Source organism: Xiphias gladius, chromosome 21, assembly GCF_016859285.1.
Source record: "Xiphias gladius isolate SHS-SW01 ecotype Sanya breed wild chromosome 21, ASM1685928v1, whole genome shotgun sequence".
Classification (NCBI taxonomy): domain Eukaryota; kingdom Metazoa; phylum Chordata; class Actinopteri; order Istiophoriformes; family Xiphiidae; genus Xiphias; species Xiphias gladius.
In genome coordinates, this window is record NC_053420.1 from 11,128,938 (window position 1) to 11,154,745 (window position 25,808).

The 25,808-nt window shown below is 40.0% G+C and overlaps 1 protein-coding gene across 5 annotated transcripts in view; it reads right to left on the bottom strand.

The window, feature by feature from the left end:
* Positions 1–317: 317 nt before the first annotated feature.
* The window catches only part of tox2 (TOX high mobility group box family member 2), a 115,826-nt gene continuing 90,335 nt past the window's right edge, over positions 318–25,808 (bottom strand). For 4 of the 5 annotated variants that reach the window (XM_040158607.1, XM_040158610.1, XM_040158606.1 and 1 more), the window contains exons 5-10: positions 10,596–10,862; positions 8,793–9,023; positions 4,259–4,339; positions 1,519–1,929; positions 1,286–1,434; positions 318–488 (exon numbers count right to left, since the gene is read on the bottom strand). In XM_040158607.1, coding sequence (XP_040014541.1) covers positions 446–488; positions 1,286–1,434; positions 1,519–1,929; positions 4,259–4,339; positions 8,793–9,023; positions 10,596–10,862 — 1,182 coding nt within the window. In that variant the 3' untranslated portion in view covers positions 318–445. The remainder of the gene's footprint in view (positions 489–1,285; positions 1,435–1,518; positions 1,930–4,258; positions 4,340–8,792; positions 9,024–10,595; positions 10,863–25,808) is intronic. The other variant, XM_040158609.1, reaches the window with a different exon arrangement.

The following is a 25,808-nucleotide window of genomic DNA, read 5'->3' on the forward strand; positions in this document are numbered from 1 at the left end:
CAGGAGGGGCTTTATAAGTGCTTGGCAAATTTAAACAGCAAGAGGACTGCTAATACATTAAGTGGTACAGACAGTAGTCATCTAGTCAAAAAACTCTGGTCACAAATTCTTCTAGAAACTGAGAGAAACAATAGTTACACTGACAAAAAAAGGTGGTGGTGATGGTGTCTGGGAGGCCGAATGTGTTTGTGTGTGTGTGTGCGTGTGTGTGTGTGTGTGTGTGTGTGTGTGTGTGTGTGTGTGTGTGCGTGTGCGTGTGTGCGTGTGCGTGTGTGTGTTTGTATGTAATAGTATGTAATTGTATGTTAACTGTGCACTGTATGTATGTGTGTGCATCAGAAGAGGGTTGGTGGGAGAGGGGTGTGTGGGGGGGGGGTATGTTGGGGGGTTGGGTGAGAGTAGACTCCTCGGTGTCGTATTTGTCGACAGAGTATGATCTTCAATTTCAGGTGAGGTAGAGTTGCTTGTCCCTGCCTATCATGCTGCCACTAGAGAAAAAAGAAAACAGAGGCACACGTTAGATTACAAACAGAAATACAATGGTGAAGGAAGAAAAGATCAAATACAAAAGAACAAATAAATTAGAGGTACATTTTTCTCTGAATGCAAACACCTTTTCCTTCCCAAGTGGCCACAGTTGAAAGGAAAACACCCATTCTCTTCGCTTCAACTCTACCCTGACCAAACCCCGTCATTAATAAATCACTCATTGCACAGTACTTTAGCATGATGAGCACCGTAGACTTGGAATATCTTCCAGTGCTGCAGGACAGCATAGCCTGCCAACCCATTTAGTACGATAACAGTGAAAACATCTGTTTTCTACTGCTGTCTGACAAACACATGACAAGCGCTATTATCTCACCATTACCTCTCCAGCTGTCTCCCCTGTCTGTCTGGAGCAGAGCTGACAATTTTCAACAGTTACTGTATATTGTGAAAGCAGTGGGAGAGACGTCTGACATGACAATATATCCTTATCTCCAAGGGACCTCTGGTCTAAGACTCAGATATGACCCTCATCTTTCTGACAAATTTTAACCTGAAAATCGGTAGTAAAATTAGAAAGGTAACATTGGAGTCCCATGATCTTAACATATTTTCCTTTTTCAAATATATTTTGCCTTTTGTTAAGAGTAAATAAAGCTTGGCTGTGCTCAATTCATTTGTCTCCTTTCCCAGTGTCATTCAAGCCTATGTGATTTGGTGAGTTGCAGTAACAAAGGTTATTGTGGAAAACAGAGTGTGGGAAGCAAATAAAACCATGTCCTCTATTTCCACTGACCTGCAGTGGTTGCCACACTCCCGATTGCAGTATTCACTGTCCCAGTCATGGCTCTGAGCCACTCCAGGGCCTGGACCAGGGCCAGGGGCTCCTGGAGACTGGGGACCCCCAATGCTCTTCTGATACTCTGACTGGAGGTGGGGAAAACCCTGGAGAAAGAAAGAAAAGTAAGCTGACCTCTTAAGCTACAAACTGTTCCACAGCGGCAAGAGTGTCTCAGTTTGTTACTACACCTGTTGCCCAGGAGGTGGGGAGTGAAGAGAGGCCTGTAGCCCCATCTGGTGAGGGATGATTGGCTGGGACTGGACCTGCTGCATGCGGATAGGCTGGTTGAGGAGCGAGCTCTGGTGCAGGGAGAGCTGCTGGTGGGGGTGAAGGGGTGGGCTGATCTGGAAGGAGGAAGGGGGAGAGGCACTAATGCTGGGCAGCATCTGCGATTGGCTCAGCGTCTGCGACAAGGTGTGGCGAGGGGCGTGTCCTGCGTAGCTCTGCAGGTCGGTGAGAGGGAAGGCCCCGGGCCCCAGGTAGGGCGACGACGGCTGGGGAGGAGGTGGCACACTGTACAGGGGCGGGTTGGCTGGCATCATATGTGGAGAGGCCTGGCTTGTTTGGGCGTTTTTTGTCTCCACTGGGTCATTATATGTCTAGACAGGAGAGAGGAGGAGGAACATGGTTACGCTCTGGGTAACAATACCTACAGCTTTCAAGGATAATTCTGCTTTATTACAAATTGGATCTTATTTTTGTATTTGGGTGTACTGCCCAGTTTTCCAATGGGCTGTGAGGAATTATCGGTTTTTATATCTAAATAAAGTGGTTTCGATAATCTGGCTAAATTGTTGGCTTGTTTACAACATGTTGGATTGATTGACTGTTCATCCTTTCTGCCCTGTCTGGCTTTATTGATGTTGCCGTGTTCCCAGATCTCAGCATTTTCTTTGATCAGTATGTTATCATAATGTTATCATATATGAGACATATATGAGCATGCATATAACAGCTGATGTAGTTGGTGGACGAAAAAATTATAAAACTGTCCCACAGTTCTTTGCGCCTCCTCACTCCCCCAGACACAATCCTCTCAGGGGAAGTTCTCAAAACAATATGTCAGTTGAACACTATGCCTCCCATGGTCAGCACAAAGCCCTGTTGATGCTGTGAGACTCAACACACACACCCACATACTGTATTTATTCTGCCGGTCGTTCTGTCCCCCTGCCTTTCATGAGGTGGCGTATGTATGAAATACATCCAGTGTTTCTCATTAGCTGTCACACTGGCTGGAGTGATGTGTGCTGGTCTGCTATTTAGTAATGGCTGACATCCATCCCTCTGAACCCCTGAAAAAAATCAATGGAATTGGATGGAGGGATGGATAAAGCAGAGGGACAGACACATTTGCAGGGTCAAGTGGAAAATGAAATACTAAAGAAATGGGGTGGAGGGAGAGAGTGAGAGGGTGGGTGTGATTTGTTGCACCTTACTTAATTTTAAGTGGAAATTTAAGGATGATGTATTGCAATAAAATTATTTAATATTTATTGGAAGAACTTTATGAACAGTATATATGTTAAAAGACATTTTATGAAGACTAATGTATTTATGAAATCTGTGCCGTTTACTACATACTGGGACTTTTTTAATTTGAGACTTTTTTAATCACAGTCTGTACTTGGAGTTTTTGGATTCAAATGAATACAAGAGAAGTGGTGTGACATAAAGTAAGTAGCAATCAAACTTTAGTTTTTTTTTCTTCTTCTCCCAAACAAACCGACACACATCACAAAACAAAAAAGCAACAGGTGCATGCTGAAGATGTGAATCCTTCAAATGATGCTCCAATTACCTCCAATTCCACCCACCCCAATTCACTTTGAAAAGACTTCTTCATTGGTAATTAAAAAAGAGATTCAGCCCCTACATTCAGATTGGCTAGTACTGAATGAGGGAAGGGGGGTTGCAGGTTTATTTTTCTCAGTCAGTTTTTTGACTGGCAATCTACCAACATACAGTATCAATCAAGTCTCTGTATAGGAGCTCTGACATGAATGTCTAATTACGCCAAAGACAAGAGATGAGAATACTCTTTTTAGTTAAATGTACGCCACAGTGAAGAGGCAGATGAATTAACTATTCATGCCTTAATCAAGGTGCTTGTTTTCGGCCCATGAGCATGAGAGGAAGGGTGGCGTTGTGCGGAGGGGAGGGGGAGGGGGAGGGGGAAAAGGAGGAGCCTGGGATATGCTAATGCAATTTAGAGTTGTGTTTCAAGAACAATGCCGAAACTGTGAAAAGAAATGCAGTGAACCAACAGATTGAACAGAACCTCCCCTATACTGTGACAAATTTTGTAGAGGCCTTGCAAATGTAAGAAAAAGCGGGGGGAGGGGTGGCGTTTACAATGTGGATATCTTTTTTTACACAAGTTGATAGAAATGTATCAACGCTCTGGGCTAAACTGGAGTAACCTGCAGCAAAGAGAGAGCAGTAGGTGTGAGTAAACCTCAGCCAACACATTACTGGCCCATCAGGGAGGACAGAAACATCAGGAAGACAGGTAATGATGATAGGTAATGTCCACTTCTGCTCTTACATGTGCACACTGAGGAGCACGCACACACACACACACACACACACACACACACACACACACACACACACACACACACACACACACACACACAAACACACAGAGACACACACACACGGAGACATGTAATGTTACTTTTTATTTCTCCCCAGGTTGCAAATCGGGTGTGTTTGAGGCCTAATTTTAACTGTTCTCCTCTGAGCACACACACACACACACACACACACACACACACACACACACACACACAAACATACTAACCCCTTAGTGCACCGAGTGGACCCTTTCCTTGGAATACGAGTGAGAGGAATTCTCTGTCTAATTTATCATCCCTTATATCGCTGCTGACCCATGTATATCAAAGACGTGACCCCCGCGGTTACCTTGGAAACCAGGCTGGCTCTGTAGGCGGCCAGGGCTTTCAGGTACTCCTTCTTTGCAGCCTCTGTTTTCCTCTTGTAGCTCTGCAGGAACAAACACAACAACAGAAACGACTGATTACAAGGTGATGCCAAAGGCTAAAATGACCCTGCTGTCCACACTGACTGGTGTGGATGAGATTTTGGGTGTCATGGTGTGGCAGTGTCTTCAGTGATGAAAAAACATATCAAATGCATTCATTGCACAGTTATCAAGTCCATCAGCTTTGACCATCTGCATGACGTCGCAGCATTTGAATCATTTATTTCTTCAAAATGTCCGGAATGAAACGCCAGTGAGCAATAACGTTGAAAATGGACTTGAAATATTATGGAGCTAAGTGAAGAGTGAGAAGCTGTTTGTCATTTTGTGTAAAGCTTATCAGTTGCCTCCTCTGTTAAGGCTGTTGCTCATCTCTTAATCAGAGCTGATGTCCCAGCAAATCATTCAGATGAGGAAGAAAAAAAATAAAAGAATTCAAAACAGCATTAGCAAAGAGGCAATCTCAAGCCTCCTGAATGAACCTCAAATGATGTGTTAAGACAGGAAATTCGAGTTAATGTCATCACACGTCACTCACGGGCTCTTTATAGCTGCCACTGCCTTTTTGATGCAGGGAAAACAAGTCGCAAAAAGTCCACCCTTAAATCGATGAGGAACACTCAGATCTCAGCTCCTCTCCGGAGCGTTTTAATGTGAGCGAAAGTGTGTGTGTGTTTGTGTGTGTGTGAATCCAGTGGGTAATTACAGATCCTCAGTGAGAGACTGTCTGTGGCTCCATGGACGGGGTCATTTCTTTCAAAGAGGTGGGGTAGAATAACCATTAAGCATTCATGTGTTGCTGAATGCACATAGGCTGGCACCAGCTTACACATACAGTCAATAAACAAACAGACGTACACACAGAACAGCAAACAAAGCGGGATGAAGACGGATACAATCTCTTGCTCAAACAGCTGGTGTTTATCCCCTCACTCATCCCTATTTACATTATTATTATTATTTCCCTTCCATGATATACATTCAGATATTTCGGAAGAAGACTGCCTAGAATTAGGAACGCAGGTTTTCAAAAAAAAAAAAAGATAGTAACTAAGAAATGAATTACAGTTCTTATAAAAAAAAGAAAACAAAAAAGTGACAACCTTAAACCTCCCTCCTTAATATTGATAGAGTCATGGCTGCCTCTTTAATGAACCCCAAACTACTCCCAGCAGCTTCAAATTCAAATTAATTTAACATAGCTAATGATTCGCGCAACAACGGATACTTTTAAATAAATTACCATGCCTAAGGATGTCTAATTATTCCAAAGTGAGTGGATTCATTAGCAATTGAAGCCGTCAGAGGCTGCAGGTCAGTATGAATTAAAAATAACAAAGCTGCAAGGGGAGAGCATATGCCTCCATCGTAATCCTGACACAGAGGTGTCCCGCCTGAATTAGCCCCTAATTGTACCTTAATGAAATGTTCTTGTTTGATAACCAGTTAATTACAGGAGACAATAACTCCGCACCCTGCTGACACTGAAGGGAGTGATTACCCCTACGACCGAAAGACCGAGCAACTGGTGAGAGGAGGAGAAGGAGGAGGGGGAGAGGAAACAAACGGGAGATAGAGGAGAGATAGTGAGAGGAGAGGAGAGGAGAGGAGATTTGATTTCTAGGAGGAAGAGGGGACAATACAAATTAAAAAGAAGAAAGACAAAGAAGTGGAAAACAGTAAAAAAAGAAACATGGATACTGCTGAACAGACACTAAAAGTTAGCCTAGGTGAGGAGTTTAATATCTAATCATGCTGTTTAAACAAAGTGACAGTGTTTGTTTCCTTCTATAACCAACCTTTCACCGATACACAACTCCAACGCAGCTGACTCAATTAAATAAAGCCAAGCTCTCTCCTCCCCACCTCCATTATCCTTGGTCCTCCCTACTCCAGTGAAAACTGAAAATTGATCCTAATCTTAAATAACAAAAACAAGAAAAATGTTCTTTTGTGTTTCTGGGGCTGCTTTAACATGTAGCCACCTTGAGGAATAACACAGCCAAAATAATGCATTGATCTTGCACACTAAAGCAACGGCCTTTGGGAATTAAAAAACAAAACAAAAAACACTGTATAGCGTGTAAACTACGAGAACATCTTAATGAAAAAGATAATATAAATTAAGAAAAACTTTGTTCTGCGAAACTCAAGGACGGCACTGGAGAATACTAAACAACTCAGGCAAAAAGGGGGAAAATGCACAACAAAAAGGATCAAGAAAAGAGCACGTCACACCAGTGCGACTTCTGATCGCTTCTTAAATAAAATACAGCAATAAAACATGTTGCCTACAATGCATTTTTGCGACTTCGGCTGCATGGTGAGTTTCAGGAGTACCACGGGTAATTGGAAACAGGGGCAATGTTGTAGTTAAAACAAAGCTGTGTGTAGGGGAAGGGTTGTGTTTACATTCTAGTGCTCCTGCGTGGCTCCAGAGTGTCTGACTGCGACATTATAGAACACACCTCATCGGTCCTATAGAGATGACGTGACACCCAGTGTTGGAAAAAAAAGAAAAGAAAAGGCATAACAGCATATACATCAACTGATCATGAGGAGGAGGAGATAGAAATTGAAGCTGTTTTTTGAAACTGTTTAAGGTATGAGACCTTGCCATGGAAAGTTTTTACATACTCTAAATGCATTTCAATTGAACCTGACTGGTCAGCACTTGGTTTTACAGTATGCTGTAATATGTTACAGTAAACCAGATACAGAAAATGTAATGTTTAATGAGTATTAACATGCAATGGCTAAATTGGACACACTCTGTAAATACACGGTTATCAAGATTATCCATTTGTGGTCCTGGAATAAGTGACAGTGCTAGTCACTGAGAATAATTAGAGCAATCACAGTGTTATCGCCCAAACAGGGTACTACATTTCATTCCATAACGACATCATTACCTCAAGTTAATTATGTGTCTTGTGAGGTGACGTGTTTGATTAAACCCATGAATGCACAAACAAATCAAAAAATTAGCTGTGAAATGGCACAACAAATGGATGGATTTTTAATGGTGGAACTGCCCTTTTGTTAGTTTCGTCTCTGTTCCCAGGTAAAACTGTGAAGGACAAATGCATTTCGAAGTGAGAGAGAGAGAGAGAGAGAGAGAGAGAGAGAGAGAGAGAGAGAGAGTGAGCATTGCATCTACAGTGCAAAATCTAAGGTGAAAAAGAAGCCAGGACACAAAGGGTTAAGAAGCACAAACAATAACATTTCAGGAGCAGATGTCCTTGAGGCGAAACCAAGGACAAGGCAATTGCTAATCTTGTATTCCCAGCATGATCAAATCACCAGGCAACAGATATAAATAAAAGGACAGGAAATGAGGAATTCACATTCAAGGGTGTCAGCAGCGAAATGAAGATTCATGGTGAAGAGCCCGGGTGAAGGCGGCAAAAATTAACTGCAAATAAAAGGGACAGACGGCCTCCAAAGTCCAGCTTATAAAGTAGGTTTGGTGGGAGAAAAACACACACATGCCAGATAGGGTCTAGTCGACAGTGGCTGGGGCTGAGGAGAATGGGCTGCACTTTGTCATGGAGACAGGTGCTTTTATTTGACACCAAATAGGCTGCGCCCTGACTGGATATTCTTAAAATATGAGTCTGCGCATGATCATCAGACTGTCTCGTTTTCCATTCATTTCACACCATCATTTGTTAGCACAAACCCATTGAAACCTATTTGACTTTTTTCTGTTGCTCTGGAATGCTAGAATGAAATAGAAAACATGCTGGACAGATGTGCTTTAAACTGGGAATAAATGTTGCTCCAGTTCCATACGCACAGGTCAGTCTTTAATGAAATCAAATTGACTCCTGAAAATATGCTGCCAAATATAGCTACAGCTGGTGAAACCAAACTTTTCACTTCTCTCAGTGTACGATTTTCATTGCATTAACGCAGGATAGAGAGAGGATTTCTGCCAGACGCCTGTTAGTGCATGTCAATGAACATGTGCATTTAGAGCTGAAACAGCTAGTCGATTAATTGGTTAGTTGATCAACAGTAAATTAATCAGCAACTATTTTGATACTTGAATCATTGTTCAGTAATTTCTCAGGCAATGCCAAAAATTTGCTGATTTCAGCAACTCAAATGGGATCATTTGATCCTGTTCTTTTCCAGAAATGACAATAAACCTGAAAATACTTGGGCTTTTGGCTGTTGTTTGGACAAAACAAGACAGCTGAGGACACTACTATGGGTTCTGGGAAAATGTAATGGGGATTTAATGCTTTTTCTGACATTTTATGGACCAAATGATTAATCAGCTGATCGAGAAAACAATCTGCAGATCCACAGATAACGAAAACAATTGTTAGTTGCAAGTGCAATTGAATCAAAACCAGATTTAAATGCAGTTTCAATACCTGGAGTATATCTGATACATGAATCAGAGGCTACTACAGGGTAATGTCAAATGCTAAACTATGAATCTACCTGTTTCTGCTCCTCTCCCAGTCCGTCCCACATGGAGGCCACTATCTTGGATACGTCACCAAAGGTGGCATTGGGGTTCTGTCCCTTAATGGCTGCCTGAGTGTCTCTGAAGAACAAGGCGTAGGCTGACACAGGCTTTGTAGGCTCATTGGGATCCTTCTTCTTCTTCTTTTTTTGGGGTTTGGGCTTGGGCTTCATCATCTCTGAAGACGGCCGCTTCTCCCCTGTGATCTGGAAGACCATCAGAGACATACAAAAAACAAAACAGCTTATTGACACCGCTGAAACGAGGTCTAACAATTCAACTGCCTTTGGAATAAATAATTGCATCTCTGATGAATGCTTACAACACTGGGTCCAGGTGAAGCATGTAAACTTCATTAAATCCATATTTCAATCTTTCTGTTCAATACCCATGTAGTCAGTGTTTGAATATTGCAGTGATGTTTCACTGACACTGGCACTCGTTGACAGCAGTTCTTCTTTTCTGTCTTACTTTGTCAAAAACAACATCTGTTAGTTGAATTTACCAAACCTTTTCAAATCTTTATTTTTCAGTTGTTCAGCAAGTCATAAATTCTGACTTTTCATGTTGGGCTGAAAGGAATTTTAAATCGCCTGCTGTATCTGTTCCGGCTTTGATGTGGTCTCAGAATGAATTGGAGAGAGCAAATGGAATTACTTACTGACAGGAGAGATGGTAATCATTTTTATTCACACACACAGTGAGAACCACAGCAGAGATGTATAGGCCAGGAAATATATTTTTTAAACTACAGGATCCCCTTGTTGTTATACTGTATCGCTGCGACCTAGCATTTACATACACAGATGAATCTGAAACACTGTGGACGTGGCAGATTAAATTAAACACTCATTCCCTTTCCCCTGATAGAAACGAAGCAAACCCGCAGAGACATTGATTGGTGAGCAATTTATGAAGGCAGTTTTACAGATTTACATAAACCAAATGAATGTAAACAAGTATCCCTCTCTTCTCATTTGAATGAATGGGTGATTTAGATGAAGGAGTGGTAGGTTTCAAGCCAGGCTGTATATAATGAAATTAGATAGGACTACCTACACCTTGTATCTGTGTTAATGATCTACCCACTGAAATATCCGTCCCATCTGTAAATAAAGGATGTCTCTTCACTCTACAGCAAAAATGTAGAACATTTTCAACAAGTACACATATTTCGACAACTGCATTATGGGAAAAGATTTTATGTCATCTCATGCCACGTGTAAGAGTTTGCCCACAAACTTATGAACATGCTATGGATTGTGAGCCATTCACAAAAGTGTAATTCACAGAGGCAATTTCTCTGGGGGTTAAATTATCCTACTCAAAGAGAGGGCTGTGTTGCTTTTAGCAAACACAAGTGTGAACCAGATTTTTTTTTGCTCATTCTAAATGTTGCTTGCGATTTAAATGTGCTGCTCAGAATAAAGAAAAGGGGATTTAAAAAAACAAAAAAACAAAACAAAACAAAATGAATGTCAATCATGAACTAAATATCTTAAAGCAATTTTCTTTTCAAACCACACTGCACCACACCATTACATATACAAAATTTAATAAAAACAAACAACAGAGCTCTAACTCCAGCTCCAGCAAAGCTGTTCAACCGAGTCTGAGTTTTCCAGGCAAACAAATACAAGAAGCATAAGCATAGCCATCCCTGTATTCCTGTTAACTCAGAACTCAAGTCAGCATGCAAACCATCTCAGAGGAGCACTGCCAAGCCCGCACCTTCTACTTCACAACTACAAGCCAGAGAAGCGATGCCACATCAGTACCTTCGAATGAGGATCAGTCTCCTCTTCCTGATTGGAGCTTGAGGGGGAGGGTGTGGCCGATTTACTTCCGGGAGGTGAGGGGGACCCATGAGGCAGTGCACTCCGGCTGACCTGAGAATTTAGCTGGGACAGTGCACTCATGGGGTTGGGCAGTATCGGAGGTGAGCTGTTTATCAGGGGGTGGTTACGGGCGGGATCATAATGAGCGCCGTCTGGGTGCTGGTGATGGTGTTGCTGTTGGTGGTGGTGCATAGCCATCTCCTGCATCTGGGGTGAGAGAAGAACACCAGCTTTACTATATTCTCCTCTACTCAAAGTAATAAAAGTTTGCCAATCAGCCAAATATGCAATTCCTTAAAAGTGGAGATGACATTATCAAATTTGAGAAAATGTGTATGTGTATTGGACAAGAGCTACAAAAAGACAAAAATAACTTACAAAAATTGAGATGTGTTGTAAAGAGGGAAATATGTCTGTTGGAAATTAGACAGACAAAAAAAAAACCCTCTTACAGGTCTCACAGTTGAACTTAAGCTGGTGGTTAGAAAGCTTCTCTTTCCTTTCTCCACTGTCTTTTCTTAGGACAGTAACATACAGTATACAGCAGGTTGTTTGGTACCTGACCTCAGCACTGACCTTCATAGTGGAGAGAATTCTGAATATTGCTATGAATGAATAAAATCTCATTGAACAAGATTGTAAGTTAGCTAAACAAATCGAATATCTCACAAAAATAAGAAGATATTACCTCTCAACTCAAGCCAACAAGGACAACTCACTGCAACTTCACTCTAGACACCAAACAAGACACCTACAGTATTCGCTCCGTAAAGGCTAATACCATCTAGAAAAAACACAAATGTAGCACCTGTGACACCTCCCTTAGTTTTCTGAAGTCTCATTTTGAAGCCTGGAAGCATTAGGGCTTGTTGCGTGCCACAATCTTTATCAGTCACAAGACGCAGAAAAACTAAATTCTCCATGAGGTGGAACTGGATGGAGCCTTATGTTGGATAAGAGAGCGGCAATCACCATGACTCGTGATAAGGTGCTGCCAATCAAGCATATGTAACCCAAACATACCCTTTTTAAAGATTTGATTTTTTAAATGACAAATCATTTTTTAAATTGTTGTCAACATGCACACTAGAAGAAGCGGAATCAGCTTCAAGCAGCTATAATCCATGTTTTTATATTATCAATGGATCACACGACTACTTGCATGAAAAAGTTGTTGTACGTGGTAATTAACCCACATAGACATATCATGTGACTCTGCAGTTCCCATTAGATGTATAGAGAAAATTTTACTGTCTATCAGCTCATTGTTTTGGTTTTTCCAGGTCACTCTCACTGCTTTCACAGTGTTATTTAAGGCCAAAGCAAACAGCTGTTTTCACCAAAAATGCTCTAAAACCCAGCTGTACACTACCTAGTCAGCACCAAATGAGAGACAGACATAGTCAGTGGCTCGCTGGTGAACACAGTGGAGCATTTAGCAGTTAAAGAGCCAGATATTTTTCTTAGGAGTTAGTTGACAGCAAAAACAGAGCTTAATAGAGAGGGAACGTGGGACTTAAATACAAACCAAATGAATGCTAAAGCTGCTGTATCTGGTAGATGTGAAAAACAAGGAGCCGTTCACCAAATGAAGTTCACCACGTTCACCAATAAATTTAAAGGGTGATAATATGTCAGTGTTGCTCAAGCCAAACAATTATTGCACATTTATCTATCAAAAACTCGTTTAATAAAGATTTTTTCCCCCATTCAATTCAAGTTTTCCATAGTTATGAGAACTACCCAACATTCACCCATGTAACACACAGGCCCATTACAACTTAACTCAAAATGATCACATTTTTCAATGGAGCTCTCTATTCCAGTTAAAGGTACACACTATGATTTTTTATTGACTTCTAATAACTTTTACAGCCAATCACTGGAAAGTGTAACAAGTGCAGCCCCTCCATGGTCCTTGAGACACAGTGGCCTAGTTGGTGCTGGGGGAAGACTTCAGTCCCTGCTTCTGAAAATTAAGTTTTGAGAAGACACTAATCTCGGCACCTGCCAAGGCAATTGTTGAGCCGATGGTATTGATCAGCAACCCTATCAACCCCCTGCAGATATATTACTATCACCATGTGATGTGAAAGAGAAAAATATTACTTACTGCCATGTTAAAGAACCCCTTTTACAACACCTGGGCCCACAAATGGAAACACAAATGGCGCTCACAGCTGGAGAATGACCCTCACACAGAGAACACCCTTCAGAGTGATTACAGAATCACTTTTACAAAGTTCTGCTCTTAGTAGTCTTAAAAGATTTTCAATAATAACCACATCAAAAGCTTTTCTTCAAGATTCATCAGGATAGAACATGAGCACGGACCAAAGGATGCTTTTAATGCAGGCATAAATGGGAATGTTTGGCAATTTATAGATCAGAAAGTGATGAACTAGCATTTGTTAGCTCTTTTAAACATTTATGAGTTAAATAATACATTACACATTAGTGCAGTGCAAAAAAGATCAAATTGAAAGGGCCCGTGCATATGAGTTCTTGATAAACACAAGTAGAGGTTCAGAGATGAAGGCTTAGCTCTCTAATCATAATTGGTCCCAGTAGATTGCTAGAGTAAAAATGCACAACAAAGTAATGTTGTACGAGGCTCTGGCCTGCTTTGAAAACTCATAATATTCACACGACATTAGATTCTCTGTTTGCCTCAGCAGCTGCTCACAAAAGCCAGCCATGAACAAAGACATTCCTTTTGCATTTCAAATAACCAAGCTCTAACCTCCCCCATCCACGGCAATCTCCAACTTCCAATCATAATTCAAAACACCATCACTATACTTCTTAAAACATGGAGAAATAGCTTCAGAAAAATAAGTAGTAAGACAGAAAAAAAAGAGGAAAAAGAAGGGGTAAGGAGAAGGAAATAGAAATCCATTAATTTTCCATTTTCCATGGACTTGGTCTTAAAGGGTCCTCTCCTCACAAACCAAGAAGCATTGAAAAACCAATTAATCAAACATGAATGGCCTATCATAGATATAGCAGACGCATTTCCATAGCAACAGCCTCCAGGCAAAATTGTCACCTTTTAATCTGAGCCACACCAAGTTTAATATAAACAAGAGGGAGACATGCAGAGTTCATCGGGGGAAGGCGCCATGTCACCATGGCATCGTGGGTACTGGGTGTCAGAGTAAAAACAGCAAAAACCTGGGATCACAAAGCCTTTAAATTATTTAAGTTTTCTATTATAAGTAATTGATTTGAGACATATATTGTAAATTCTGAAAAATCCTTTGTACCAATTCAACTTAGTCTTCGTTGGAGGAAACAACATGAAGGCGGTGTAGAGTGCAGTGTGGGCCCAAATCAAGTCTGGTTGATTTTAGATATGAGTCAAATAACCTTTTTGTCCCCAAAAATATATGTAATAATATTTCATCATATTTGTTGATTTGTTTTGAACCAAACGCACATTTTTTCTGCCATTATTTATATTCACTCTCATATTTCATACAGTAAATTACATTTTCATTACAGCTGAGTGTTCTGTCCTAACTAACAAAGCAGTTATATGTCAGAAAATACAGAAACATAAAAACTATTGCACTCTAGCACAAGTCTGAAGCTGGTAGTGTAAGTTGTGGTATATAACCGCTGTAAAAAGACATATCAATACAACCACATAGAAACTAAATCCTAAGTATGAAAGTGTGCATTACCTTATTACAGTTGCTAAAAAGCAGCTATATACAGTATAACACCTAAAACACTGGTGCTTTTTACTCAAAACACTCCTATTGTGATCATTTAGTTCTAATACCAATTCCTATGTACTTTTTAAAAATGTCTCAGAGTGCTTTTGGTTGGTGCTTTCACCTGTGTGAGACAGACAGAGCTAGAAGTTATCACATAGCGCCATCAAGCCTGAGCTAAATAAAGCGACCGGCAGACTGCTGTACAAATATTATGAAAGAATCTGACAAAGGTTGCTGGTTGCCATAGGTACTGTATGCTAATTCCTTATGGTACCATCCAAATGGCTGGCCAAAAGAGGAGAGAGCGCACTGTGAGTAACAGGATTTAGTTAGTCACTGCTCTCTGCCTTTAGCATGTAACACATATTGACTTTTCATGGACTCTCATCATAGACAATACATTTTTGCTGTATTTCTTGGCGCAACTTTAAACCAGTAACAACCAACGTGAGCGATGTAGTGGCCTATATTTATATATTTAGATTATTTCTAAAGTTGGATTCTCTTGGGTATTGTCTTAGTTGTGCTTAACCTCCAGCAATTTAATTGTTTGTTGTAAAGCCCCAGGAGATTAGAGTCCCTCATAAACACAGGAGGACAAGTAAGAGGAAAATAAAAAGAGGACACAGGGACGAAGAGAGAATAAGAAAGAAAAAAACAGAAGAAAAAGTACAGAAACTAAAAGAGAAAAAGATACAGAAGACCTGATGATGACCTAAGTACTGAAATTCATCTCCAAAGTTAGCAAGGGGACAGTTAGATATTGCTTTTTGGTGATGAGCAGCCAGGCAGACTTAAACTGTGATGTAAAGCCAGGAAACTAAGTGTGAACGTGTTCCTCTGCGATCGTTACACCTGTCGTGTTTGTATTCACATCTTGTACATCATAGTCAAATGGGAGTCAAATAACAAAGGCTTTCCAATTATGTGTAGCACATTGTGTGTGAGATGGAATATCACAAAGCCATTGTTCCCCTGCTCCTGCTGACCTTACCTTTGAAATGGTTTCACGGCTGCTCCAATTGCCTGCACCATTTGATTTAGCTAAGGGGATTTGACCACCAGCACAGAGATGAGAGAAGGAGGGAAGAGAGCCCTATACAGCTACAAGGAGAAAGAGGAGACTGGAACAGCTAACCTTGCTCCGTCTCTATGATGATTATACCGACGTGGCTTCTGTTTCATCATTTAAAAAAGCGGGTTGATTGCTATGCAAGGTTTTATTGCGCTGGCCTCACAATAAAGCAAGTCCCTCGATGCCGAGGAATCAATAAATGTTGTGGTCATTTTTCAAGTTATTAGCATCATCTATAAAAAAAGTCCTCAGCCTTTTGTAGAGCTGGAGTCAATTCACTTATAGCTTACTTACTTCAAAGTATAAATGGAAACTAAAATTTACTTGCTAGCGATACACGGATTTTCCCCAGGATGTGGCACGGTATCACTCAGTATTTAACATCACCTAATGATCCGTTTTAATCTGACATCCAGACCCTTTCTCTGTCCCGTCCTGACCTCTTTGAATTTACAGTGATCAATGTTTCCTCGAGTCCTAAGACTTTTCTCTCCTCACACCCTGCTTGACTGGAACCATCTTGTTTAGAGTGATGGCTCACTCACAAAGGTTCACGGCTGCTATTGTAAAATCACCCAGCGTTTAATTGAAACAAATGACTATAATAATAGAACATTATCCCTGCAGGCACCCAGCCATGACAGCTTTAATTAGAGGCGCGTTCAAGACTGATCCTTCAAAAGCACAGCCGCCACGCAACACGGTGGTAAACACGCCTTTAGGTGGGGAGCCAACCCTGGGCCTCACAGCCCTCAAAGCTACTTCTCATTCACCCTGAGGGCAAAGCACTAACAACTCTGTTCCTCAAAGAGCCTTCGAGCCTTCACCGCTCCCTCCCTCTCCTCACTCTCTCCCTCTCTCTATCTCTCTCTCTCTGTCTCTCTCTCTCTTCTCTGTCCCTTCATCCGTGTCTTTGGTTTATCAAGCTTATGTATACCCAGGAGCGTCATTTACACAAGCTGACGAGAATTAATAAGAGAGTGGATTTATGAATCACACGCTACTTAAGTATGAAAGCAAAAGCAAAACGCTGCTTCTGCCTACAACTTGTGACATCAGACAGATGCTAAGTAAGGAGATATGATGGGCAGCAGATGCCAGGATGTTTGAGAAAAAGAAACACAAGTGTTTTAAGAATTTGTTAAAGCATGGTTGGATGTGTTTTAAAGGTGGTCAACATGACTTTATTAAATATTATTCAAAAAGACAAGGAGACTTTGATTAAAATTTAATATGATTGCTATGATCCAGGTGTAGTACCAGCCAACTGCATTTAGCGACACACTATTAAGGAAAAATGTTAAATACTTGCTCTTGGACCTCCTGTGCTGAACTGTGATCAAGTAATTAATCTGGCACAAAGCAGCGATACCTCAAAAAGTAGCAGCAAAAGGAAGTAATTATGAGTTTCAGCGCAAACTTTAAAGGAGAGAAAAAGCAACTTAAGTATCCACACTGTTGAAATGGACTTTGCCACTAGATCTCTGAAAGCCAAATAGACTCCTTGCCAACACATCTGATATTTTCATATAAAGGAGAAATTACTTTTAAGCTGTGCCATACAGATAAACTTTAAAACAACAACACACACGCAGAAACAGAAGTGTACTCATAACAAAATAAATGGTAAAAAGGTCAAATTATATTTTAGAGACCCTTTTGTCGGTATTTTCTTTTCCTTCAAGCGGAAAGTACTTCATGCCTGCACCTCGAAATTATCATTATTATTATTATTATTATTAATAATAATAATAATAATAATAATAACTCTAAAAGTATAGCTTGAAGCATTTGCACAAAGGAGCTGATGTTCCTGGATGTGACTGCTGGTTTGAAAAGTACTGTACCACCCTGAACGCCTCTTAGAGTGCATCTGTGGCAGCAACAAGGCAGTGGTTGATTTGCAGATAGTAATGTCATGATGTCCCCCTTGGCACCATCCTCCATGTTCCTCATTACTGCTAATGTCAGAACCTACTTTACTTTTATTTTCTCTCTTCTCTCTTCCCCTCTATTTCTTTCCCCCCTTCAGTTCTCTCTCTTGTTCCCAGTCTTTTTTATTCTCTCTCTCTTGTTCTCTCTCACTGTCTCTTTCTCCCCCTCTCTCGCTTGCTCTGAGCCCGGGCGTGTCTCTAAGCTCACCTCACAAAGAACAGCATCAGAGAATCAGAGCCTTGCCTGACATGACATGTAGGAGACGTTTGTGAGGAGCGGTTGGGACACACACTCTTGACAGCAGAAGGCAAGGCTCCTCTGCTCCCACTAATGAGACTCCTGACTGCCGTGTCAAACACACTTATGTGTATATGTGCGAGTGTGTGTGTGGGTGTGCCTGTGCTCCCACAACAACAAAAAACTGAATGTAGATGCAGAAATAATGAACACAAAAACAAGAAAGAACACAAGAATGAAAAAAAAGCTGCACTGTACTGTATGTGTCATGCAAGTGGAGGTCGTGACAAGGTGATTTGCATGTGTGTCCAAAACCTGTCGGAGAAAAATTTCAAACATTTTTGACAGAAACCATCTTCCCCTTATTCTCCAGCTTTGATCTATAATAAATGTCCCTGACAGCAGATTCCATTCCAACAAATGAACTTCTCATTATTACAGTATATGGTACAAATCATCACACAGTTTGCTACGTCACACTGTGCGGTAGTATAAGGCTTTTTCACCATAAAACAATACCCAGACTTTTTAAAAGGAGCAGGTACCAGGTAAACATGTTTTACCCAGATCTAATGTCCCCACATATCCAAAAGTTGTGTCTCCTACTGATAGATAACACTGGTCATTTAAGTTTGTTGTCAAACACAAGTCTGGTTTACGCCTGATTGTTGCATATGTTTTTAAGATGTCACCTGTTTTTTAGAAATCCATACAGACATTAAGTACTCTCAAATTCTTTTTAAAATTAAAAACAGAAAACAATTAGAAAACAATAAATGGTATGAAAATTGAGATATAGCAAAAGATATACTTATGCTTAGTCTGTGTCTTTGCTGAGATTTTTGACCCAGCATTGTCTTTTATTCTGTTATTAACTATGACAATCATCTATCATCATCATTTCTGTAAACATTCTACTTAGCAGGATGGAGGACGAATGCTGCCTGTGACTTCGGCCTGGAGCTTACGTCTCTTGGTCTTGGATGGTCACAGCCCACTATGAACTGTGTTACATGAATACACAAAGTGTTTTAATCACCCTGGCTCAAGCCACTCTTGTGCACATTAGCAGACAGAGTGGCAGTGTTATGTTGAACTGGTGGCTGGCGGCACAGCAGGGGGAGACGTCCCTGAGTGAGATGACATGGGACGGCTCTCCACCGCCACCAGGGCCAAATATTCCTGGTGGTGAAAGCAGAATGAGCTGATGGATGGTTGAGATAGGGCACAGTGCAATATGGACATGATTTCATGACATGATAAATCTCAGCAGGGGCCCCTGGCTAAGTGTAATATGAAATCCCTTATCTATGTATCTGCTTCATAACACCGGGTATCTGCCGCAGCTGAATCTGCCTTTTTTGGCCCCGTTCTTTGCTTGAATGCCACTGTTATATCACATCTACTGTATGGAGGAGAACAATGACAACAGCATGTGTGTGATAAAACATCTTATACTCAGTTGTTTTTGAAATATGATGTGATAAATTATCTAAATTGAAAAGTGTCACTGTAGAGATCCTCTTCTATTACCTGTGATCACAGTGATAAGCAGCGTTATTAGAAGAGGTTTTGCACAGCACTCCATACTTTATAAGCTGGCCTGTGTTTGTACAAAACAAGTTTCAATTACACCTGTGATATAAATGAAATGCAATTTGTCTCACACAACTGATCTCTTTAAAGTTCAGTGTGTGTGTTATTTTACACCATCTCTTTCGAATTTCTGATTAAAAAGAGAGAAAAAAGCCGGCAACCTTATCCTCTGATTAGCTTAATCTGAGAGGTTAATTGACTTTATCAAGGTGGAGAAAAACGATGAGCTGCCATTCCAGCCTGCAATGAAAAACCCCCCAAAATGATGAAATTGGAAAAAACCTATATTTCTTTTAAGATATTTCTTAATATACAACTACAGTTTCATATCACATTGCCAGAGAAATAAGGCACTTTCTCCCAGGAGATGAGAAAAGAATTGAATTTTTCCTTATCGGTCATCTATTTTTCCACAGAATGCTATTACTTGCTGCCTGCCGTTGCTAAGCAACAGGAAATATTAATAGGACCTTTTATTAGCTAGGCTTTACCAGTGGAGTACTAAAATGAGGAAGTGGAAAACATGAATGTGTTACATAAATCTCTGAACCTTTCAGGGTTTGCACAAGTCTCTGTTTGTCCAGTGATTTATGACTGTGATGGTTCATTTATGGGAGAGGGAGGTGTGAAATGCCAAAATGGAACATTAGCCCAAGGGACAATTTGAAAATAAATAATCACAAAAAAAAAAGTGAAAAACGGGAAGCAGTTTAAAGAACAGGCCTCCTTTTCTTGCAGATTTCAAGAGGCCATCAAACAAGCAAGTGATTTTTGTTCTGCTGGAGCCATTGATCATTCAAAATCATCTATGCCTGAATCAACATTGGAATAACTAATACAAGTCCCATTCTATCACTAGGCTTGTTGAACTGTGGTAAAAAGCGACAGACATTCCATCATTTTCCGCAGACGCTCTAATCCCTCTAAAAAATGACTGAAAATGAAGGTCTTTCAAAGGAGAAATAGGTTTTCTTCATCTGAATGAAAAGTATAGAATAAGGCAAAGCCTCAAAGAGCGGGAAGTCTTTAAAGGCAAAGGTAAGACGAATTTAAAGTCCATATTGGAAAAGTCTAAACACATTTAATTACAATATTTCTGAAAGTCCCTCGATAACAGTCTAGGTGATATAGTATTCAGTCGTTAGACTTAAAATTAGGTCCAAGATTTTCTCTACAAACACATCTCCTTATCCACCTTTTTTGCTGTTCCATGTTTATAGAAAACCAGCAGGTGTACAGCATGCGATAATACGTTTGCTGAGACTCTCCATCAGAAAGAGAACACATTAAAACACACCTCTACTCTTATCATTAATTCATCCAAGCTTGTCTGTGACAAGTTCAGTTGACATTGCAGCTCATATTTCATTCACACAGGCTTGAAGAGCGAGCACCTGCCAGGAGCACTTAATACCTCATGAGGAAAAATAAAGAAAGAAAAGAAAATGCAGGCATCCACCCAATTTAACATGACAATCAGGGTGGGATTAATACCTGATAATTAACCTCAACAACTGAAGATAAAGAGCTTTTGAGGAAATTCTTACATTTAAATGTTGTAAGAAAAGAAATTAGAGTATGAATTTGAATATGAATACAGCCGGCAGATCTTTAGGGTGCCACAACCTTCATTACAAATGAACTGACCCTAATTCAGGCAGATTCTCGTCTGGTATTCTGGAAAATAACAAATTAGATAATACCTGGGAGTTTTTTTTTTTTTTTTTTTAATGCCCTTATTTGATAAGGACAGTGAGGACAGACAGGAAATGTGGGGTAAGATATTAAACTCATGCAGCAAATGGCCCATAAAGGCCAAGATTTGAACCAGTACCTCACTACTCAGGGCATTTACACCCATGTAGTGTGCGCCCTAACCACTCACCTCATAATTGGACGTTGGGTGGATCTAAGGCTGCATCTGCATATGGCTCTTTCTGCTAATACATGGCTGTTATGCATAACATCCCCTTGCCGATAATACATTCCTCATCTGTTACATATTCAAAACATCATACCCAAGCCAGTTTGATGATGGCTAATATTGCATGCATCATTGAGGACCATGAAAAAAAAAAACTTAATCAAAGATAATTTATTCCAGTTGCAGGCACGAGTCATATGATTTTGAGCAGCATTTTAAATATACCATAATTGAATATGGTCTCTCTCTGTTCAAACAGATTGCAGATGTAGTCTCTGCTGTGGTTGCAGCACAGGTGTGAGGCCCATATAAATATATATCTCTTCACTTGATAATAAAATAGTTTAGCTTTAGGCAAGTTTTAGTGCAAATGAAGATGCAACAGACAACAACGAAGCCACTTTGCTTGTGATTCCAGAAATGACTCACTAGAAGCAGCAGAGATGTGTATCTTTCTGGGCTGTATTGATAAGATCGATGCAACCTGAGCATGGCTATTAAATGTCTAATGTGTTTTGGAACTTGTAGATGCTATGACAGTGGGGGCATTAACAGAGAGAGGCAGAGAGGGAGGGAGAGAGAGAGAGAGAAAGGCCCTGCCAAGTGCAGAGAAAAGAGCTCTCCGAGAGATATCAGGTTTGGCCAGGAGGGGCCTCAGTCACAATAAGCACCAGGAAAAAAACAAACAAAAAAACAAAAAAACAAATAAAAACGCATGAATTGAAAATGGCCTCTTTACAAAAAGTACAAAAGTACAGTCAATTATTTCTTGTTATGTTTTGAGAGTCAGCAGAGGAGAGAAAAAACAAAATGGTCGTTGCCTGGCTGGAAAGTTAACTTCCATCAACTTTTCTCACTCCCGTTGATGATTTACAACTTTATGGAATAGCCTGGTGACACTCTATATTTAGCTTATTGATCCAACTAACAAGTAAGCCTGCAACTAACAATAAATTTCATCACTGATACATTTCCTTATTTGTTTCATGATTAATCAATTAACCATTTTGTCTATAACGTGTCTGAAAAGAGTGAAAAATGCAATAATTACAATTGCCAAAAACCCAAGTTGATATCTTCAAATTGCTTGTTTAGATAGATAATCAGTTTACTATTATGTCGGACTAAGAAAAACTGGCAAATGTTTACATTTGAGAACCTCGAACCAGTGACGTTTTTGGCACTTTTGCTTAAAAAAGGACTTCGACATTAACCAATGATCAGAATAGTAGGGGATTTTCTGTTGATCGACTAATTGATTTAGTTCGAACAAGTATTGCCCATGCAGCCAAAGCCCGATACAGCTTTTTCCTCTATGCCACAGACCTCCATTGTTGTCCAAAAACAAAACTATGAAAAACAATGAGCCACTTTGATGCACTGGCTAATGTGTTCCTTCATTACCATGAACTTGGGCACTGTCCATTCCACATACACCCTTTGCTGTTATAAATAACAACTACAAAGCCCAGTATATACTAATCTGTGGCTGAAAATAGGCCAAAAAATGCAGCATTTACTCCTGTTGAGTAACATTTGCCATGTGCAGCTGTTTTGGGAATTTACTGAGCTTTTTTTCAAGATGAGTGAATGAGTGAAACTATGTGTTTGTGACAAGTTTGCAATGATAGAAGAAGAACTCCGAAGAAAAATCCATGCGTTCAAAATTTTGCTTAAGTAAAGGTACAAAAGGATTGGCATGTAACTATACTTAAAGTACCAAAATTAAAAGTACAAATTATGCAGAATTGCCCATTTCAGAAAAATGTCTGTTATATAATCGCACCATAATTTTTGATGCATTCATGTGTTCATCACTTTAATGTTGCAGTTGATAAAGGGTGGGCTAATTTGAATACTTTATATCCTGCTGGGTAGCTTGTGAATTTAATCACACATCATAAATTATTTGTCAATTATATTTAGTAACAAAAGCTTTCAAATAAATGTGGGGCAATAACAAGCACAATATTTGCCTCTGAGTTGCCTCCGAGTTGTAGTGGAGTATAAAGTGGCTGAAAATGGTATAACTCAAGTAAAGTACAAGTACCTCAAAATTGTACCTAAGTACAGTACTTTAGTAAATGTGCTTAGTTACTTTCCACCACTGGCACGTTGTAAATGTCTTCAGCAGGAACAAATGGGCCAGCGCTAAGAACCACAGACAGGATGGCAAGTAAGAAGCTATTCGAGACAGATTAATATGTGGTTGGTTTCGTTCTTTTCATGGAATTTGTTGACAGTAAGAAAAAAATATATGAGAAAACGCCAGTCTTATCCTTTAATATTCTCTGTTCTTCATTTCGCATGTAAGTGGGAATCTTGATAGTTTTCATTGGTCAGGAGGTTCCACACCCACAAGTCAGTGTCAAATCTACCGATAGATCTCAGTCTAAACACCATCTAGTCCTGTACACACACACACACACACACACACACACACACACACACACACACACACACACACACACACACACACACACACACACTAACATACTAACAGCTCCCTACGAACGATCAACTGCTGCTGTAATACTGCTCTTTTCTAAATCCTTTTTGTTATATAATCACCCTATTTATTTCATGTTTATATTGTTGCACCTGCAGTGGAGTACTTTCAAACGTCCTCATACTTGAATCACGTAGGCACACATTTAAAAACCAGAGGCTCTCAGCCTTTTGTTGAAACAGAATAACCTTATTTCACTCAACTGAATTATCTCTAAAATATCTAATAATGAAATCCAGGAGGTACAGAAAACTGGAGGTATATGCTCATTTTGAATAAGAGTTACCTCTTTCCTCTTTGCAATTTCTTCTTGCTTTTCTCCCCACAATGCCCTCCTCTCTCTCTCTCTCTCCATCCTCACCCCTCCTCTCCTCATCCAACTCTATTGCACTCTTTTCATTGCCCAGCTCACGTATTGAATCTGCCTGATGAAAACAGATCTCACTGCAGCACCACAATAGAATGGCTGATGCAGGAAAGATGAACCCTAATGGATTTTTTTTTCAATGTGCTCAAGATTGAATATAAGGCCTGACCTCCAGATGTAGTGGATCCATTTCAACAGCAGAGATATTGTTTATAGTGAAGACACAGAAACACATAGACACACTTGGGCACACACATACAGTACAACGTCAACAGCAGCAGCAGCTAAAACCTCTTTCTATCTGCATATAGCGCTCAAACACAATTTTTTAGCTAAAATTGGGATTAACCCTTGTTATTTATCTACCCATGTCAAGTGAGGTATTCATAATGATAGCATCTGATGTCTGAACTGCAGAGTTTGCTTAATTACTCTGCTCAACAGACTGTGTCAAGGTGAGGCACCGATTTAATAGACACTCCGCGCTCAGCACAAATGAACCTCTGCTACGGTTTGGCAGTTTCGCCAGGCACACTATTTGATTTAGAAATTTCTGAGTTTGCTTTATATGTTGCTTTTCGCAGTGAAGTCGAAGCAGAGCCCTGACAAAGACCTGCTATATGGCCAAGGAGCTTCTCTCAGAGCCTGCTTAAAATATTGAAATATCTTGATATATCAAGATTTGGGGGGGTCTACTTGCAAAATATAATCACTTATCACCTGGTTCAAAGCATTTTCGAGGTGTAGTTTCTTTTAGCTTTTTCTTAATATATTTGCTCTTGCGTCTCCACTTTCAAAACCAAAAATACCCTTTAAAGTACCAAGGCCTAGTTATCAGACTAGCAATCACCAGCATTTGTGGTATATCTTTTAAATATATGTTCTTTGTATGCCATCTGAACATTTCAAATCTCATGCATTTTTATCACACAACCTGCAGTATCCAATCTATTAAAACCACCAAGTGTGCCCCTTCTGTAGCAGTAACAAATATCCTGACTGCCGAGCAAAAGCCTCGCCAATCAACCACTGTCTCCGCTGTAAAGGTCATGACCAAAATGTGAAATGAATATCAAGGTAAATGACACATGAATCCAAAACATAGGGGGGGTATTCCAACAATATACATAATATATAGTATGTTTATATTTCATATCTTTGTCAAGCCATATTTTGGCTTTTTGCCAACTGTTGTTGTATCCTTATCTCTTTTGTTTATGGTGAACATTATATCACATTCTGCTTGACCTTGATATGTATCTGTATGTATTTAATGTACACTGCGTATAATAGATTCTCTTTCCTTTCCATTAACACACACAAAACAAGCTGCTGCTCTTGTCATTCTTGATGATGCCTCTGACAGAGAAAGGACAATAAAAATCATGTCTACTATATTATGAACTGCGTACTTGTAATCTATTAAATTAGCAGAAGTCACAGCTGTCGAGTGCAGCTATTTCTGTGTCTGTTTGTGATATCACATTCAATATCTAGTAAGGTACGAAGATACGAAATTCTGACCTTCAAACCCTGAACACAAAAATCTTTGTATATGTTAATTTTGTTGACCATATGTGCTTTATCTTGACCCAAATGATTTTCTCTGCTGCAATCTATAAAAAGCATCCACCTCTGTCCACATTTCAAAGGGACACATTAAAAGTCTGATACTATCTAACACAAACGTTAAAGGAAAACTATTGAGTGCACCTCTATTACAATATTTACATTTTACTTGCTGAGTAGGATACAAAAAAGACGGCATTAACTTAAACTCCAGTCTCG